This window comes from Papio anubis, chromosome 11 (genome assembly GCF_008728515.1).
Source record: "Papio anubis isolate 15944 chromosome 11, Panubis1.0, whole genome shotgun sequence".
Lineage (NCBI taxonomy): Eukaryota > Metazoa > Chordata > Mammalia > Primates > Cercopithecidae > Papio > Papio anubis.
In genome coordinates, this window is record NC_044986.1 from 33399314 (window position 1) to 33420200 (window position 20887).

At 38.7% G+C, this 20887-nt stretch overlaps 1 protein-coding gene across 6 annotated transcripts in view; it reads left to right on the forward strand.

The window, feature by feature from the left end:
* Nucleotides 1-20887, forward strand: part of ERLIN1 (ER lipid raft associated 1) — a 59391-nt gene continuing 38504 nt past the window's right edge. For 3 of the 6 annotated variants that reach the window (XR_002524405.1, XM_009215144.4, XM_017944203.3), the window contains exons 1-8: nucleotides 1-119; nucleotides 440-563; nucleotides 2254-2335; nucleotides 6822-6868; nucleotides 7865-7926; nucleotides 10032-10157; nucleotides 12129-12202; nucleotides 19716-19774. Coding sequence is in view for 5 of the 6 variants with exons in the window: in XM_009215144.4 (XP_009213408.1) it covers nucleotides 451-563; nucleotides 2254-2335; nucleotides 6822-6868; nucleotides 7865-7926; nucleotides 10032-10157; nucleotides 12129-12202; nucleotides 19716-19774 (563 nt within the window). In the remaining variant the exon portion in view is untranslated. Of the gene's footprint in view, nucleotides 279-439; nucleotides 564-2253; nucleotides 2336-6821; nucleotides 6869-7864; nucleotides 7927-10031; nucleotides 10158-12128; nucleotides 12203-19715; nucleotides 19775-20887 lie in introns of all 6 variants that reach the window. The other 3 variants (XM_003904117.4, XM_009215145.4, XM_021943581.2) reach the window with 3 other exon arrangements.

The following is a 20887-nucleotide window of genomic DNA, read 5'->3' on the forward strand; positions in this document are numbered from 1 at the left end:
CGTGTGCGTCTCCGCGCAGCCGCAGTACTGGGCGAGTAGGCGGGGCCGGCTGTTGGCGGCGGTTGGCTTGGCCCGGGAGTCGGGTGCACGTGCGGGCGGGGGCGATGCGTCACTGATCGGTGAGGCGCGGCCGAGGGGTCGACTTTCCTCGCGAGCCTGCGGCTGGGCTCGTTCTCAGTGCCTTCCACCTGGGAGCGACCCTTGGGAGAGAGAGTGTCAGGAAGCTCACCGAGCAGGGGCGGCCCACTGGCCTCTAGGGGCGGAGGAGTTGGCAAGGGGTCAGCGGGCTCCGGCAGAAGGGAAGAATGAGGGGACTGGGGCACTGGACTCCGCGGCTCAGCCTGCGAGAGAGCGCCAAGCTTCCGAAGGGAGAGGGTGGAAGCTGGAGGGGGTGGACCTGTCACTCACGGGACTGAGGGTGCTTTTCTCCCGCTCCCAGGAGGAACGAGGATGAATATGACTCAAGCCCGGGTCCTGGTGGCTGCAGTGGTGGGGTTGGTGGTTGTCCTGCTCTACGCCTCCATCCACAAGATTGAGGAAGGCCACCTGGCTGTGTACTACAGGTGAGCGGCTTGTGCAGTCAGTCAGGGCTCTAGAGAACGTTAAAAGGGTACTCCGGAGTGGAATCTGGGAAGTTGTTCCCTCTGCAGCGTTCGGGGGCGCATGTCCCATCTCTAGGGAAAGCACGGGGGTCGAAGCGGGCTTTTACGGAACACCGTCCAGATGTTGGACAGTTTTAGTGCTATGTTCGTTTTGTTGCAGAGATTAAGTCTCCCTACGGTTATTCCTATACACAGCAAACTCAAATTATTTGTGGAAAAATGAAGAAGGAAGAAAGAAAGTAGTCATTCTGCCTCTAACTGAAGAGATGGATAAATTATAGTTCGTCCAACTGTACAGACTTTAGTTTGCCTCTGTAGACTATGCTGTATAGAAAATTTGGTTCTCTTTATGATTGTTTCTTAGACTTTTTCATTTAAAAGCTTCCAGTGTCTAGTTACGTCTTGTAACACCATGATGACCATGATAGTGGTTATATCCCTGGACATACAGGGACATAAGCGTAACACTGATGGGCCATTCTCCTCCCCCTTTACTGTTTCTGTTCAAGTTGGGGACAGGAGTGGTGTGGGAGCTGTTGCTTTCTTGTGGAGCTCTCATAGCTTTTCCTTCAGCCTAATTACCACAAGTTCCTTTTGATGTAGACTAGTAAGAGAGAGGCCAGTTTGTGAAGAAATTGGGATAATGGTGTATTCAAAAAGAGGGTCAACTTTTTGCTTGCTTCCACTATCCCTCAAAACTGATATTTCTATTTTCAGATCCATCCTGAATCCTAGAAAAAGAACAATTTTAATGGTATATCTTAGCAGATGGAGCTCTAGCATAAGAAATTACAGATTAGTCCAGATTTCCTTCCAGTTTAGCATTGTCTTTCTGGCAGTAAAACCAGAGAAAGGACATTTCAAAGAATGACTCAAAGAATTAGTGATGAACCTCAAACAGTTCATCTTTTCTTGTTATTATGACTTAGCAAACGTGTTTATATTTTCAAGACAGGAAGCTAAGTTCTGTGAATTTACAAGGTGCAAAATAGGACTTCTTTGTTTTATTTGCTCTCCAAATGCCTCCTTTTTATAATTTCCAGGGCTTGCTTTCATAGTTTTCGCATTCCAGGATTTGGTGAACAAGCCCTTAACCTGTTTATATAGTCTTGTCACTCTTCATCTTTTCATGCTAATTTTTTTTGTTTTTATATAGAAATTTTATGTTCCCAGTATTTTAATTACCTTGCAGATAGATTGAAAGAACTATAAGCCTCAGAAATTTTCTCTTCAAAGTTTGCATTGCCTTTTTTCAACCTGGTGATTAAATGTATTATATATTTTGATTTGGCTTTTGTTATGTACAGTTAATGTACCTCTTTTGAAAGCCATTAAAATTTTTTAAACAAATATTTCTCAGAAGGTTAAAGACCGAGGAGAATCCTTTGAACCCGAGAGCAGTGCTGGAGACGCAGAGGTACGGTTGGTTGAGCTTATGAAACAAGGTGTAACATTGGCAGTTTAATTTGATCTTTTTGCCTTTTTAGGTGTGGAGGTATTTTAAGCAGTTGTTCATTATGAGTAATTCATATTAGTGAGGCTTTGGTAGGTCAGCAGCATGAGCAAGAGTGAGTATTTATTATAGCATTTTAGATTTAGAAAGATAATTTTTGTTTTTATAATTTTGTCAAATTGAAACATCTTTTTGCAGGGGAGGAGCTTTACTAACTAGCCCCAGTGGACCAGGCTATCATATCATGTTGCCTTTCATTACTACATTCAGATCTGTGCAGGTGAGTGATTCCTAGGGAAGCCCCCATACCAGATAGACAGGTGTGACAGGAGTTACCACACTTCTGGGTGGAGATAGATTTCCTTATTGCTTAAGCAGATGGTGGTATTTACTTAAATGCAGGAGTTAACGTTCAGAGTACAGTTGTTACAACACAAGTTACTATGTTAAACCACCTCACTTACTTGAAATGAATTAAAGGTATGAACCAGGTAGCTTGGAAGGACTGACTTCTACCATCTATATCGTGATATGTAGCAAATTTTTTGTTGCTGCTATCGCAATAAAAGTAAGAATTAGGAACACAACTAGACATACAAACCAGTGATTTGATTATGTGATTTAGAACAGTGTTTGGTTTCCACAGAGGCAGGCTCCTGGGCTACTGTTAACATGGAGGATCAAAATTTTTATACACAGCTTTTCTGCCTCATGTTTTTTTGCCTGGTATATTAAGCACAATTTTATGTGGAATCTTAGTGAATGTTATATTTTGATGGCATCTCAGGATATTTGAAATAAGTGTCTGATCGTTGAAAAGTGTCTTGGCCATGGGAGACAATAAAATAAGTATCTTTCAATGTAACAAGATGACAAAACCAGGATTAGACTGTGACCACTTTTGCAAGCCCAGTGTGATCATAAATCTTTGGATTCAGAAGTTTGTCTGCCATCTGCTGCTAATTTTTCAGGACTCAGGAAAATTCTATGTTATTTAATCTTGTAATCTTATGTCTAGGCTTCCTGCTAAGTGAGTTTAATTATAAATTCTTAAATCCCCCAGGTTTTCTTCCTGTCCTGTTTTAGATGGCTTAGGGAAAAAATTGTGTCTATTGAAGTGAAATGTATTCTTCCCCTAGTCAGACTGATTTCCTTATGTTGTTCCATATTTATTTTACCCATTCTTTCCTTGGTTCATGCCATCACTTCTTTATCTACCATCTCACTCTCCATTCCTTCTCTTCTGTCTAAATCTTGCCAGGCTTTTGAAGGCTTGTCCCAGATTCTTCCTCTTCTGATCTGTAGCTCTTAAAGTCTGTATTGTAAATTTTGGCCCTTTGCCTTATTTTCTTTAATATTGTTGTCTTTGCATTGTTTGCTAAGTTTTTTTGTGTGTTTTCTTTCCAGAAAGGCTCCAGTTTTCTAAAGACAGGAGTTGTAACACATTTGTATTTCTGGCTTTCTATTTATGGTGGAAGTTGTTAAATTGAGCTGATTTCTCAGGAAGCAATGTGGTGTAGTGAACGTGGGGACGTGGCGTTGCCACCAGTTGGTGGCATGACTTTGGAAAAATTGGTTAACTGTTATAGACTTTTTGTGAAAGGAGGAGTTTTAATTACGTGACCTCATGAGTAGCCCAAACAATCTATAATAATGTTAGCAATGGTAGCATTAGGCCCTTACAAATCAAGACTCTAAGGCCGGGCACAGTGGCTCACACCTGTAATGCCAGCACTTTGGGAGGCTGAAGCAGGTGGATTGCTTGAGCCTAGGAGTTTGAGACCTGTCTGGGCAACATGGGGAAACTCCATCTCTTAAAGAAAAAAAATCAAGACTCTAACAAATAGATTTTGTTCAAAGCCAGGTAGATCTGTCTCTGCTTGAATGCTTAGTATGTTTAAGTCATACGGATGCAAAAATATAAATAAAGGAGATATAGATAATAGTAAACAGATTTGAGAGTTTAATTGTGTATATATATAACAAATATATAGTGTGTGTGTATATATTAGTAATAAACTATCATAAGAGATGTAAATGAAATTAGTACAGACTTCAGTGTAAACTAAAATACTTTGCATCTACAAAAAAGTTTTACATGCTACAGCCAGCCAGTGTGACTAAATAGGAATGTTCTTTATGTGTAAAACAGTAACATTCTAGGAAATAATTATATTAATAAAACCATATTTTAAAAGTGTTCTTGGCCGGGTGTGGCGGCTCATGCCTGTAATCCCAGCACTTTGGGAGGCCGAAGCAGGCAGATCACTTGAGGTCAGGAGTTCAAGACCAGCCTGACCAACCTGGTCAAACTCTATCTCTACAAAAATACAAAAATTAGCTGGGTGTGGTGGTGCGTGCCTGTAATCCCAGCTGCTTGGGAGGCTGAGGCAGGAGATTGCTTGAACCTGGGAGACCGAGGTTGCGGTGAGCCGAGATTGCACCCTTGCACTCCAGCCTGGGCGACAGAGCAAGACTCCATCTCAAAAAAAAAAAAAAAAAAAAAAAAAAGGTTCATAGGAGAGTAAGACAAATTTATTTTTAGGAATTTTTGGAACATATTAGAAGACATAGTTCAAATAAATGGTTTAACAAACTTGGCAATTGAAAGGAATGTATATAAATGTGAAATTCCATATATGATGTAAGAAGAAAAAGTAATAGAGAAATTATATGAAAACCTTCAGCCTTCATAAAGTAGTCATAGATTCACTTTTTAAATAAATGTTCTGTCATACTGGGAAAGTAATTTTTAAGAGGACATAAAAGAAATATAAAAGTACATAAAGAGAGGGTGTTAAACAGGCTAATGTTTGAACTCTTTTCTAGTTCTTCTCAGTTTGAAAATTGGCTAGAGAATATCCTTTTGGTTTAAATAGGAATGTGTATGTAAAGTTGGTGTGGAATATGGAAATTGAATTAATGTTTTAAAGGAAATAAATAGAATTTGTCTCTTCATCAATCCCCCTAACTTTACCTAGAGTTACCGCCAATGTTAACTATCATTCTAATCTCTCAACCTAAGAGTTATTTTTTATTTTTTCCCCTCCTGAAATTTTATATCAACCAAGTGTCAGATTCCTCCTCTATTATGTCTGGATTGACAGCTTTCATTTCATGGCCTTTACTCAATTAATCTAAATAAATTAATTATTTAGCCTCCCAGCTGGTTTTCTTACCTCCATATAAGATGGAGAATGAGAATACATCACATATGAGAAAAGGAATTAAGTAAACATATTTTTGAATGGTTCGTTTTGTGACTGTATATAAGGTGAACTAGAGAGAGCCCAAACTCCCCAGCCAGCATTCAGGGCCCGCTATCTAATATCACCGTGGTCTCTTGTCAGAATTTCATCTCTCATCCAAATTGCCCCTTCTGCTCCAGGCAAGCCTATCTACTTTCGTTCGCCTATATATGTATTGTCTTCTTCAACTGTGTGTATTTCGGTAGGATATTTATTGAGCTTAAGATGTTCCTCTGCCTCATCTGTTCTTATTTCTCCCACTCTAGACCTGGCTTGTAAATCCTTCACCTCAGAGAGCTTTTCAAACTACTGTTTTTTTAACTTTCTGTAATTTACCACTTAACAGTTCAGTTTATAATCTGTGTTTTTGGTTTTGTTTTGGTTTGTTTTTTTTGTACGTGTTGATGGATTGCATTGTACTGGATTGTGAACTCTTTGGAAACGGGGACTGTGCTTCCTTTTTCCTTTGCTTTGTGCTTGATAAGATGCAGTGTGTCTAGAATGTGCTCATTAGGTGCTGACCTATTTGAGGCCTTAGAGTACAGCAGGAGGTCATTCATTCTGGATCTGAACAAAGGTGTGACATGGGCAAAGCAATTAAGTACCAGATTGTTAGTTCACCAGGAGGAAGCAGTACTCGTGGTAGCACTTCTATTAAAAAGGAAACTGAATAAGACATGTGAGAGATCACTAGGTACTAAACTGAAATGTTGACCACAGCTTTAGAGAAGAAAGGTTGCTGTTGGGTTCAAGGGCAGCTTTGAGTCTTAGAGTACTTGTATGCATATAATCTCTTTTATCTTCAACATAAATAGTAGTATTAGCAGTGGAATCAAAGTTCAGAGCACAAGTCCTAGCCAGAGTATCTATGTGAGCAAGCTGTGTTGTTTACGACCCCTGGCCAGCTCCAGGCAGATAAGGGACTCTGGAAGAGTCCTTTCTACTTATTAGCAGATTGAACATTGAACCTTTCCCAGTGCGTCTTGATTCAGACATTCACTGTAGGCTGGGCACAGTGGCTCACTCCTGTAATCCCAGCACTTTGGGAGGCCAAGGTGGGTGGATCATTTGAGGTCAGGAGTTCGAGACCAGCCTGACCAACATGGTGAAACGTCGTCTTTACTAAAAATACAAAAATTAGCTGAGCGTGATGGTGCATGCCTGTAATTCCAGCTACTTGGGAGGCTGAGGCACAAGAATCGCTTGAACCCAGGAGGCAGAGGTTGCAGTGAGCCAAGATTGTACCACTGCACTCCAGTCTGGGTGACAAAGTAAGACTCTGTCTCAAAAAAAAAAAAGAAAAAAAATTGTTGTAAAATATTTTCTGTCTCAAGTCTTTCATTTCTACTAGAATACAGAAAGAAATGACTATTCTGAAAGCTAATCTTTGGGAACTGAAATTGTGATGGAACTCTGCTGTACTTACTGTCAGCAGCTCTCCAGAGATTTGCCTCTGGCACCAGTAGTTTTTTGACAATGTGTTTCTTGAATGTTGATGAGATATCTTTTACTCCCTAGACGACACTACAAACTGATGAAGTTAAAAATGTGCCTTGTGGAACAAGGTAAGCTTTCTCTTTGCCTACCAGCCTCCCTTTAGTTCAGATGGAGTTTCTGTTTCTACACCTATGATCACTTAGACATCTCTCAAATAGGCATGATAGTGAACCCAAGGGGATTTCTGATTTGAGCATTGTTTGAGCAAAGGCCTGTCTCCAAATAGGAGCTTTTCCATCTTAAGAACCGTTAGGGTATTATTGAAAAAAACTGGAGTTTTAGAGCAAGTAGACCTAACTGTATTAGCACTGCTGCATCTGCTTTATTGACTATTTTTTAAAGACTTTATTTTTTACAGCAGTTTTAGGTTCATAGTGAAATTGAGCAAAAAGTACAGACAGTTTCTATATACCTCTTTCCCCAACAGATTCCTTTATTGACACTTTAAAGCTTAGTTTCCTCATTTATAAAAGGCAGTAAAATCGACCTTGCAGAGTTATTGTAAGGATTAGAATTACTGTATATGAAAGTGCCTAACCAGTACTTGGCCCAGAATAGATGCTTAATAAAACATAATTTAAAATTAATCATCCCACCTTCTTCTCATCTGTAGTGTTAAATGCCATCTAATTTAGAGTTTCTGATTCAGTAGGTCTGGAGTGAGGCCTGAGAATTTTCATTTCTAACTATAAAAGTTCCTGTGTGATGCTGATACTACTGGTCTGAAGACCTCACTTTGAGAATTGCTGTCCTAAAGAGGTTTAGGGAAAGAAAGGCAAGCAGGGTCCAAATTATTTCTAGGGTATAATCACTGCATTGAATTGTATCAAAAGAAGAATGTGAAGTTCAAGGTATTTTTTAAATTACTTATTTTAAATGACTATTACAAGTGTACAGAAGACATTGACACCTATAGAGGGGCAGAAATGCTATGTAAAGGGAAATGAATTCTCTCTGTGTTTAAGTGAATAATAATATGTTTGATTATCAGCTTCTCCACAGGTCTATAACTTTATTTTATGGATTGCCTTTAGTAGTTCACACTTTCGTTTCTTTGTTTTTAGTGGTGGGGTCATGATCTATATTGACCGAATAGAAGTGGTTAATATGTTGGCTCCTTATGCAGGTATGTTACCCATCTGTCTGTGGTTTTCATAGTTATAGCCAGAGGCTTTATAGCTGAGAGATTCTTTGAGGAATAGAGGGGTACTTTGAAAGTTTTATGACTTCATTGATCACTGATTAATAAATTTCTGGGGAATAGAGGCAAAAATAGGTCAGAAGTTCTGGACAGAGGTGACTTTATGCAACTGTATAAGTTACTTTTCCCTGAGCTTAGTGTTTCTAAGAGCAAGATGGTCATTGGTTATTTCTAGAGTAGGAAAGTAGTATTTTATCCAGTCAGGATGAGAGATAATTTCCTTAGGTGTTAGAAATCTGTAACTGATAATTCCTTGGCCCACACTGATTTGCCATCAAAGAGAAGTATTTTCTAGTTGATATTTGCTGTGATTTGCAAAGCAGTGTGAAAGCCTTCAGTGTGGGGAAAGCATTTTCTTGGTAAAAGATGAAAACCTACAGAAATGGGGTGGGTATATACTGTTGTAATCAAAAACTTAATTAGAAGCTGTGAAGAAAGATATGCCGTTTTAGATGCATGCTTGTTAATAAAACTGGTATGTCTAGTATATACAGAATATTGTGTTTGGCAAGAACAATTTAAAAAGATGAAATTAGAGCCTTTGCCTTCAGGGGTTTTAATTGTACTTGAGAAGACATAATACAGACCTAAAAAAGAATATATTGGAATGTAAGGTCATAATAAATTTCACATCACCAGTACAGGCACAAATAGTGAAAAGATTTCAGAGTAGAGAGCCAGGTGTATTACTGTCAAGTGTATTTGGATTATATTTTTCAGATATTAAGCATTTTCCTTGTCGTTTTTTTCATCTCCTTTCCTTGATCACAAATCAATGGAATGGATTATGATTGAAAAAGGGAAGGGACTGATGATTCTTTAGCCAGAGATTAAATAGGAAACTATTAGATATAATTCATTTGGGAAATGATCAAGCAAATGATTTAGGTATTAAGTATTTATTAATGGCCTGTCCATTAATTTTTTTTCTTTTTTGAGATGGAGTCTTGCTCTGACACCCAGGCTGGAGTGCTGGAGTGCAGTGGCATGATCTCAGCTCAGTGGGACCTCTGCCTTTTGGGTTCATGCAATTCTCCTGCCTCAGCCTCCCTAGTAGCTGGGACTACAGGTGTGCGCCACCACACCAGGCTAATTTTTGTATTTTCAGTAGAGACAGGGTTTCACCATGTTGGCCAGGATGATCTTGAACTCCTGACTCAAATGATCCACCTGCCTCCGTCTCCCAAAGTGCTGGGATTACAGGCATGAGCTGCCGCGCCCGGCTGTGATTTGAAATCCAGTTGCATCTAATATCCCACATGGGAAGGCCAGTGGAGCAGATTCTTGGATCTGAAGACAGAAGTAGAAAGCAGCATGTTTTTATAGATAGAGAACAGGTTCTGACATGGTCTAGTATGTACCTTTTGGGGCATTTCTAAAATTCTCTGGTTCTTAGTTTCCTGATATGCAAATTTAGGAGACTTTAGTGCTAATTTATGTAAATTACCTGAGATAAAGCCCAGCTCAGTTAGTATTTGCTCCTTTCCCTTCTAGCCTGGTGTCTTTTTTAACAGCTTTAAAAAATTGCCTTTTAAAAAATGGTCTTTTGCAGCTGCTTTCTTCTTTTATTTCTACTGTTCCTCAGTTTGCTTAGTCTCTCTTTACCTCTTAGCTAAACTTTTGCAGTAATTGCCTTATGCTTTCCCTGCCTCTGATCTCTATGCCTCTCAGTTCATCTTCACACTGCTGGCCAAAGTGTAAATCTGGCTGTCATGCCCTTGCTTGAAAACTTTGATAGTTCCTTATTACCTCCAAACTAATGTATGCTTTTTAGTATGAACTTTAAAGTTAGCACCTGTTTGATGGGCTAACCAGCAGGTGTTTGGTATTAGTATTGCAAATACAAGGGTATTTGGAAAATTGAGCACAAGCAACACATCAAGATTTGTTAGTTGTGGTTTTTGGTTTCACTATTTTGTTGGCACTTTTCCTCGGGTGTAGTATATCACCCTGACTTTGACCCTGGCTGAATTTGAAGGTACCTGAGTCATTGTTGGGTAAAACAAACATGGGTTGTACCTCTCCTTCAGTGTTTGATATCGTGAAGAACTATACTGCAGATTATGACAAGACTTTAATCTTCAATAAAATCCACCATGAGCTGAACCAGTTCTGCAGTGCCCACACACTTCAGGAAGTTTACATTGAATTGTTTGGTAAGTGTCTTAATTCTTTTAAATATGTAAATAGCCAACTGGAAATCTAGTTCAACTTATTGAGATATTGGTAAACCTTAGTGCTATTTAAGCATTTGTTCTGAATTTATCATAGAGCAATTGTCTTTAAAATATTTTTTATCTAGGCCGGGCGCGGTGGCTCAAGCCTGTAATCCCAGCACTTTGGGAGGCCGAGACGGGCGGATCACGAGGTCAGGAGATCGAGACCATCCTGACGAACACGGTGAAACCCCGTCTCTACTAAAAAAATACAAAAAACTAGCCGGGCGAGGCGGCGGGCGCCTGTGGTCCCAGCTACTCGGGAGGCTGAGGCAGGAGAATGGCGTAGACCCGGGGGGCGGAGCTTGCAGTGAGCTGAGATCCGGCCACTGCACTCCAGCCCGGGCAACAGAGCCAGACTCCGTCTCAAAAAAAAAAAAAAAAAAAAAAAATTTTATCTTAAGTTTAAAAATTTTTGTATAATTTGGTAGAGATTGGAAAAACTACTCACAGACTATATTCTGTTTTTACTGTAATAACTTACTGAAAATAGCTTTGTTACTATTTTAATAGATAATTTGAAAAATTTAGAAACCTGTGTCTTGAGGCTCCCATTTCTGATGATTTGGTAGGAGACTGACACGACTCAGCATATAGTTGTGGTCACAGCTAAGATTTATTATAGCCAAAGGGTACAAAGCAAAATCAGCGAGAGGAAAAGGCACATCAGCAAAGTGCAGAGGAAAGCAGGTGCAGGCTTCCAAGAGTCAAACATGTGCCTAATTCCCACAGCAACAAGCTATGACAACACATGTCAAATGTTGTCTACTAGGGAAGCTCATTAGAGACTCATTGCCTAGGGTTTTCACTGGGGGCTGGTTATATAGGCACCCTCTGCCTACCACATAACAAAATTCCAGACTCCTAGAAGGAATGCAGGTGTTTGGCATAAACCACATTGTATAAACAGTTCACAGCAAGTCAGTTGTATTAGCTCTAGGGATGGTGGGACCCTTCCACAAATCCAAGTTCCTAGGTTCCAAACAAGGACCAGTTTGCAAAAGGCCTTCCTAAGGATCGCAGTATCAGCCCTGCTTTCTTAACTCACTTCTGTACAACTTAGCTTTTCATTTATGATAGTGGAAATTCTGACCAGGCAATGAGTTGTTGCTGTTGGTAGCTCACTTTTCCCTCCTGAAATTTTTAGTGAATTTCTAAGATGAAGGAATAAGCAAGAGTAATCAATTTAAAATCTATCAATTGAGTCCTCTTTGGTGATTGTCAACCACTGCAGTGGCATGTGAGAAAACTGATGGGTCCTGCTTTGTCTCACCAGCAATCATTTAAATAGCTGAAGTACCATTGAGGTGAAGAGAAAGTGCATAGTTACAAGCCCAAGTGTTCATGCTGTGTGTACTTCAAATACTTTTCTGTGAGCTTTTCTCTCTGTCTCTCTCTTTCTCTCTCTCTTTAAATCCAAAATAACAGTAAGGCTGAGATCCATGGAAATGAAGTTTAGTTACATGGGAATTCAAGTAAAGATTTACTGAAGGTAGAAATTTGCTTTTCTTTGATAATCAGGATACATATTGAGTAAGAGCCCTGAATTAAGATACTAGAGATCCAGCTTCTCCATTTATTAGATCAACATATTTTACCCAGTAGTTGTTTATCCAGTAAATAAGTCTAATAAGTTACCCAGTAAATAAGCTTATCCATAGTTAAGTAGCACATTTAGTGGGTGAACTTATTGGATAAACAGACTATCTGCTTGTCATCTTCCTTAATTTATTAAATAATTCCTCACAATTTTTTTCCCCACACAAAAGAGAAGAAAAGGCAGTTTAAGCTCTGTAAAAGAATAGTACTGTGGAAACTTTAGGTCTAATAGTGATTAGTTTTGTTTCGTGAATACAATGTAAAAAAAAAATTGAGTATCATGAGATCTGTTGTTCTTGGCTTAAAAAACAGATCAAATAGATGAAAACCTGAAGCAAGCTCTGCAGAAAGACTTAAACCTCATGGCCCCAGGTCTCACCATACAGGTAAGTTCTTTTCCTAGGGAAGTTCTCTGGGGATTTTGAGAGTTTTGAGTTTGTTCCTCCTTTCATTGGATTGTTTATTCAGCAATTATTTGGGATGCTGTGGTGATTTATAGAATACCTTTCTCAATTTGACTTCAGATCTCTGCCAAAATAAAATACTCTCGTAGCTTATTATGGGTGACATTTGTGAACTCCTAGAGGGAACTGATAAGCTGAGGCTCTTACAAGGAAGTCAAATTTATATTTCTGCCATGTATGAAGCACTAAGATACAGTAATGGTTATAAATCAGTGTAAGCATAATCCCTGCCCTCAGTAAGATTATGGAAAGAGAGTTCAAGTGTAAGATTTGAACAATTCTGGACAGAATAGTTATCACAACGTATTAATTGACAGATAAATCTATTGAATGATTATTGCTGTAAGAGTAAGAGAACATTGGAAGACAGCGTGTCTAGGAGAGGGCTATGATTGAGTTGAGATTTTAAGTAGGTTTGGAAAAATTAATTGGATTTAAATGGGGGAAGAATGAGAAAGGTATTTCAAGTGGGAGGGAGAGCCCTAGTAAAAGCAAGGTAGCAGGTGAATTTAGTGGTAGTGGTGATGGTGACATTGGGAAATAGAATGGTGAGAGGTTTTACCCCTGCTTTTTTTTGAGTCACTGTGTTTTCAGATTGTGGGTTTTAAATCAACTTTAGTGAGCCATGAACAGCATTTTAAATAAAATGAAATAGAATAAGAAAAGAAATGGCATGTAGTAAATTTAAATATTCTGTGAAACTTGTGTTTCACAGTCTGGGGGTGTAGGTGTTTATATTGGGTGTCAGTGCAAAATGTGTTTCTCACTGTGTCCACAGTCAATAACATTCGAAAGCCACTGCTCTGAATCTAGATAACCTAAGAAGTGGTATTGAGGCTTCTCTAGTGTCCTTTTACAGGGGCTCTAGGAGACCAGTTGATTGTTGATTGTTGTGATGAACATTACTGCAGCTAAAGCTTATCACATGTCTCTCAATTCTTTACACTCAGTGCCACTGCTACTGAGAGTGTGCACTCACTGTGATTGTATGTGTTTGTGCTTCCTCATAAACCAGACTCAAAAGATAGGTGGGGTTTTTCTCATGGCCTCATTCATGCAATGTCATTATCTCAGACAGGCACCTGAAGGTGAGCCACCAGAGTTAAGGGGTAGTTTGAAATATCCAGAGGTAACTTTGGAAAGTCCTCTGAGTTGTTCAAGTCAGTTGTAGCTGGAGTAGCTTTTTGATTTTAAAGATAGTGAATGTGAAGGTCAGCTCTTCTTAGATTCTGCCCAGGGTGTTACTCAGAGATCTAGCTTATTCAACGGCTGTTTAGAATTCCTTGCCTTATATTAGCCATTTTTCTGTTCCCAGTTTTTTGCTATTAAACAATAGTGTAATGAACATTCATGACACATGTTCCTGTATGTACAAATTATCTTTCAAACTGACTGTACGAATCTACATTCTTAACAGCAATATGTGCAAGTAATTGTGACCCATGAACTCACCAACATTGGAAGCAATCAGACATACTGATCGTTACCATATGGATGGGTGTTTGCATTCCTTTGGTTATTAATGAGATTGAACATCTTTTGATATAGTTATTGGTCATTTATACTCTCTTCTGTTGATCGCCTGTTCATATCTTTTGCCCAGTGTTCTGTTGGATTGTTTTCTTGCTTACTGATTTGTTCTGTATAAATTTGGAATTTTTATACACACATGTTATATATGTTGTAGAAAGAAGTTAGATACTAGGAAAATGATGAAGAATAAAATGAAATTCACCAGTAATCTTATTAAGCGGGGATAACATCATTTGTTGTATCTTTTCTGACTCTTCATATATATGAACAAATGTTTGTAGATATAAATGCATACATGGTCAACTAAAGCAGAATCATACCATACCTGCTTTTTTCACTAACATTGTCTATGAACATCTTTCCAAAACAAAAATATAGGTTTGGTAAATCGTTACTTTTAATGGTTATATTTAGTGAATCTCTATGGTTTCAAATTTTTTACTATTATATACATATTGAAATGACCAAGCTTACATATTCTGTACATCTTTTTAAATCCCTGTCTTACAATAAATTCTTGAAGTGGGATTGGTGATCAAAGTGTATTCCCTGTTTGGGGACTTATTGATACATACTACCAAATCACCTTTTAGAAAAATTTTAGCAGCTCCCACCCTCTCATTAGCAGTGTTGGTAAGCTGTAGTTTTTTAACACATTTGATTGCATGATTGTACCCAAATAATTAGCAGATGCAAGCTTTCCCTTTCTCTTTTAATCCTTTTGGAGAAAATTAGTCTGTTATTTTGTATTAATTATTGAAGTTGAATACCTTAGGTTATCAGCCATTTTTATTTCATTTATAAATTGTTGGTTTTGCTCTTTTTTTTTAGTTAAGGTTTTTCTAACTGATTTTTAATAAGCTATTTTTGACTGGGCATAGCGGCTCACATCTGTAATCCCACCACTTTGGGAGGCTGAGGTGGGAAGCTCCCTTGAGCCCAGGAGTTTGAGGTCAGCCTGGGCAACCCCTTCTCCACAAAAATTTTTTTAAAAAAATTAGGTGGATACGGTGGCATGTGCCTGTAGGCCCAGCTACTTGGGAGGCTGAGGTGGGAGGATGACTTGAACACAGCAGGTTGAGGCTGCAGTGAGCTGTGTTCATGCTGTACTGTTGTCTGGGCAACAGAGCAAAACCCTCTCTATAAGTAAGTAAATAAATAGCATTTGTATATAGATAACTTGTTTTTGAACCTTACCCTTTGAGAGGGGTAGAATTCGTTTTTAAAAATAAACTATTTTTCATATGTTAGTTATTGTAGCTCTTTTTTATATTTATAGGAAACATTTTCTTCCAGTTTTTTCTTTGTTGTTTAACTTTGTTTTTGCCTTGCTGATAACGTTGAAGTTTTCATCTTTTACATAGTAATTTCAGCGATTTTGTCTTTATGGTGTGTTGCTGAGCTGGCATGTTTTAAAAGCCTTTCACCACCTTAAAAGTATAGGAATTAAAATTAGAAATTACAAAAATTGTATCTGCTTTTACAGTTGTATTCTTAGATTTAAATCTTTTAATTCATCTGGAACCCATTTTGATCTCAGTTGCAAGGAAGGCCTTCAACTCCATCCCTTCAACCCCAAATTGGGTAACAGCAGTAATTACTGAATAGTTTATTTTTCCATCTTCCTCATTATTTGAAATAGTTTTTATGTTACATACTACATTCCATTATATACTAGAGTCTTTTTCTGAACTTAGTTCTGTTCCATTGATCTTCCCATTCCTACTCTTTCATTAGTTATTGAGTCCTTGGTGTTTTCTCGTCAAATCAGATTTTCTCCTGTTTTTTTCATCTTGTCAGTTAATGGTAACTCCTTCCCCTCAAGCCAGTCTAGAAGTGTAGGAGGCGTCTTTGACAGTCGTCTCACCCTCAGCATCTAATTAGTCCCTGTGTCATGCAGATTCCACCACCAAAATCCATGTATTAATAAAACTGACCACACCTCCATCTTTACCGTCATCTCAAGCCAAGCTACCAACTCTTACCTTGACATGTGCAGTAGCAGTAACTGCCTGTCTTCTTTCCCCACTTTCACTTTTACCTTTGTCTACTTCATTTTCTGCACAACAGCCAGAAGGATCTTTTGAATTTACTTACATTCATTTGTTTTTGTAAAAAGTTATTGGGTGAAAAAATGTAGTTTTGTTATACATTCTTAAAGTGGTAGAGAAGATCTTCATTGTTTTAGGGTTTAAAAATTTTTTAAATAATTTTTATATTTTGCAATAACTTAAGCATATCCTGAGAAGAGATGAGCTCCTTTGGTTGCTTTTGTCTTGTTATAAATGTTTTTTTTTTTTTTACAATAGTTGAAATGCATTTTAAGAATTCCAAGTCTGTGTTTGAGCTTTGTTATTTTTAACACATTACCATATGGTTGTGATAGTTCAACTTTTTATTTTAAAATCTGGCAAGAAACATCATCTTTTAAAAAATAATGGCCTTTGCTGTTTCTGCCAGCTTAATCTTCCAGATAAGTTTTCATTATCGATATTTTTAAGCTGTATCAGGCACCTAAGTAGTCATATACATGTTGTGTTGTGTTGTTTTGTTTTGAGACAGGGTCTCCCTCTGTTGCCCAGGCTGGAGTGCAGTGGCATGATCATAGCTCACTGCAGTCTTGAACTCCTGGGCTCAAGTGATCCTCCTGCCTTAGCCTCCCAAGTAGCTAGGAGTACAGGCACACACCACCACATCTGGCTAATTTTTTAATTTTTTGTAGAGATGGGCCCTCGCTGTGTTGCCCAGGATGGTCTCAAACTCCTGGCTTCACGCAATCCTCCAATATAAGTTAAAAATAGAAACATAGTTTATGGCTTTACTTTATCATATCAGCCTTTCTGGTTTTTAGAATTTCTGATTTGGGCCAGGCGCGGTGGCTTACGCCTGTAATCCCAACACTTTGTAAGGCCAAGGCAGGCGGATCACGAGGTCAGGAGATCGAGACCATCCTGGCTAACAGGGTGAAACCCTGTCTCTACCGAAAATACAAAAAATTAGCCGGGTGGGTGTGGTGGCGGGCGCCTGTAGTCCCAGCTACTCAGGAGCCTGGGGCAGGAGAATGGCGTGAACCCGGGAGGCGGAGCTTGCAGTGAGCCGACATCGCGCCACTGTACTCCAGCCTGGGCGACAAAGTGAGACTCCATCTCAAAAAAAATAATAAAAGAATTTCTGATTTGGGGGAGAAACTCATATCCTAAGTTAAATTAATACCAGTGGATTTAATGTATTTTAATGCCGTTCAATCATTGAGGAATGTGATTGGTTCTTGGTAGATTTATCGTATGTCTACAGCTTGAATTCACTGCCTTCTAGTAATTTTTGGGTTAAATTACATGAGAGCAGCCTTACCTTGTTCACTGCTCTATCCACAATTCCTGCAACAAATAGCACTTGACACAGAGTAGGTACCTGATAAATATTTATTGTTGAATGAACATTCTCTGTTAACAGTCATTTTATTTTTTTCCTTTCCATATATTTATATCCCATTTTTCCTCTTGAAAAACTACTCTGGCAAATTAGAATGATGAAAATGGTCATCTTTGATTTTTTTTCCTATGTTATTTAAGGGAGTGACAATATTTTAGACTGACTTTTTATTTATAATATATGCTTAAAACCCAGGGGTTAGTTTCAACACATATATTCATTTCATTAGCCATTTTTTTTTCCTTCATTCACTCTGTGTATGTGAGTGGTGTGGGGGCATTATTTTATTTTATTTATTTTATTATTTGAGGTTAAGAGCGGAGGTTTAGTAGGCAAAAGAAACAGGAGAACAGCTGTCTCTCCTGTGAGGGAGAGGGATACTCGAGTGGGACTTTCCTGTCATTTTACTTTTTTTTTTTTTTTTTTTTTTTTGAGACGGAGTCTCGCTCTGTCGCCCAGGCTGGAGTGCAGTGGCCGGATCTCAGCTCACTACAAGCTCCGCCTCCCGGGTTTACGCCATTCTCCTGCCTCAGCCTCCCGAGTAGCTGGGACTACAGGCGCCCGCCACCTCGCCCGGCTAGTTTTTTGTATTTTTTAGTAGAGACGGGGTTTCACCGCGTTAGCCAGGATGGTCTCGATCTCCTGACCTTGTGATTCGCCCATCTCGGCCTCCCAAAGTGCTGGGATTACAGGCTTGAGCCACCGCGCCCGGCCCATTTTACTTTTAAAATCTCTTATGATGCAACTTACTCATGGTATCTGTAGAGTAAGTATTTATGTTTTCACATATTTGAAAATCTGTGAGATTGCCCAAGATTGGCAAGCACAATGTAGTATGTTCTTCAGCCTCATTCAGCAAAATAGGAGTCTTCAAAAGACAGTCCTGGCCGGGTGTGGTGGCTCATGCCTGTAATCCCAGCACTTTGCGAGGCCGAGGTGGGTGGATCACCTGAGGTCAGGAGTTCGAGACCAGCCTGACCAACATAGTGAAACCCCACCTCTACTAAAAAAAATACAAAAATTAGTCAGGCATGGTAGCGCATGCCTGAAATCCCAGCAACTAGGGAGGCTGAGGCAGGAGAATCGCTTGAACCTGGGAGGTGGAGGTTGCAGTGAACTGAGATTGCACCACCACACTCCAACCTGGGTAGCAAGAGCAAAACTCCATCTCAAAAAAAAAAAAAAAGAAAGAAAAAGAAAGAAAAAAAGACAGTCCTGCTTTATGCTTCTTTTAATAAGGCTGAAAAGATATGTGGCCAGTCTCTTAATTAAATGCAGTATGACAGTGCTTCCCTCAGAGTCATATTAATCCATATTGGAAGTGATCTTATGTCTGCTAGTCACAAGGTGAAATCTGACATCTCACAAAATCTGGTCCTGAATTTTTATTTGTCTTCTGGATGTCTCGTGAGGCCTCACATGTGTCACTGCCAGTGTGTTTCCACACAGTCTTCAGCTACTTATTTCATTCCACTGTAATGCTTATATTTAGTTATGATAGTCCTCAAAATTACCTACAAATTTGACTCATCTGTTTCATGTAGGGAATGCTATATTGCTTAAAAGTTTTAAAAGCCTTTAAAGAAGACTAAGTGCTTAAAGGCTTTGTTATAATACCTAAAAGGTTAGCCAGTTTTCAGAAGGAAAACTTCCTCAGACCAGCAAAGTGTTTTTTGTGTGTTTGCAGTATAGGTGGGGCGGCGGGGTATCATATGTTTAGTAAAATCAAAAGCTTTTGAGAGATCAAGTCCTTGATGTAGAAAAGTCAGCCTTCAAGAAACAGTACTGTCCAGGTAGATAATCTTAATTATGTCAAAGAACACTATCATTAGGGAAACAAAGTGTGTAGTAAACAGCCTCTACAAAGACAGACAGACTTCTAAGTGAGAGTTCAGGAAGAAAGAATATAAGCTTTTAATTGATATTTGTTTTCCTTCAGCCACTGTGCTGTTTACTTATAGCAAATACCGAGTGATTGCAGGGGTTGAAAGTGATAGATTAATTTACTCACTACTCACTGTATTAAATTGCATGCACCAAACTGGGATTTTTTGTTTGTTTTTGTATTTGACTAATTGTTTCTGACTTTACAATTTCAGTCTTGGAAATTTGCCTTCCTGGCTTCTTTGGTTTTCAGGGTTAAAAAAGAAAGCAAAAGTATCTAACGACCTTTGTAAAACATCTTTTAAGGGAGAACCTTTTTCCTAAGGCAATTGTTTCCTCAGTGGGTAGACTAGTTTTTCCTGTAATCTGGCATTGTGTAGGAAGTAAGAAGCAGCTTGTCTTTGATTCTTGGTGTGATGGCATGAAAAGTAAATGTTCCAGTGGGATCCCCAAACGTGTTAGTAGGCCGCTATATTATAGCTGTTGTTTTGTTAGATTAGTATCATTTGAGGTGCTTTTCTGTAGAAGATTTAATTGAAGATTTATCTTTCAAATATACTTTGGCTTTTTCACTTTTATTTTTTAGGCTGTGCGTGTTACAAAACCCAAAATCCCAGAAGCCATAAGAAGAAATTTTGAGTTAATGTGAGTAATATGCATGGGATCCCAATATTTCTGTTCAGGGCTGTCTGCATATTAACACTCCAGTCTAGAGGAAACATGTGAGATAATACACTCTGGGGTGGAGTATGTGTGTATCTTCTTTACTCTTACTCTAGTAATATTGCCTACTCTTGTGTCTTAATTCCCACTAGACTCTTATTAGTGTTCTTCTGTATGTGTGGATATTTCAGGAGAAGTGTCAGTGTCTAAAGATGCAGTTTGCTGTAAAACTATTGTTGGAAGCTTAAGGAGCTATAATTTTATATGAATAGTACCTTGAATTAAATATTTAATAGAGGAAAGAGTCCTGAAGCTGTGTTAGGGTTGAAGAGAGTGCTCATATTTTGTTTCTGTGTTGTAATGGTAGGAGTAGATATCTTGTTGGTATAAAGTTTGGTTTTCCATTGTATGTGATTGTATATCTAAAATTAGACCTGGTTCTTTATAATGTGCCTCTAGGGAAGCCTTGCTTCTGTTGACTCCTGATGGTCTTCTCTTTTATGTATCCAGGGCTGGCTGGGAATGAGAAGACATGAAATTAGTTTCTAAGAGGATCCCTTTTAGGGGAATACTTACTGTGTTTGAAATGGCAATATTGTTTTCGTATGACTGGTACTGAAAAGAAGAAATAAAAGTCTTCAGGAAATTTGGCTGTTATGTTAAAGGGACAGATGCTGGAAAAATAAATTTGCACAAGTCAAAGATACCACAGATGTATAAATACTGGAGGTCCAAGGAGCAGTAATACTGCTTTATGAGGTTATTTACTTCTGAATCCTTTTCGTTACCATGCATATTTTTATTGTTTGTTTCTTCTTTTATATTTTTCTTTTCCCTCATACCTCTCTGAGCTCATACAGAGTTTTATTTCTTTTTCTTAATTTTTTTTTTTTTTTTTTTTTTTGACACAGGATCTCACTCTGTTGCCCAGGCTGCAGTGCAGTGGCACAGTCACGGCTCACTGCAGTCTCAAACTCCCAGGCTCAAGTGATTAAGCGATCCTCCCACCTCAGCCTCCTGAGTAGTTGGGACTACCAGTGCATGCCACCACACCTGGCTAAATTTTGTGTTTTTCATAGAGGCAGGGTTTTTTCC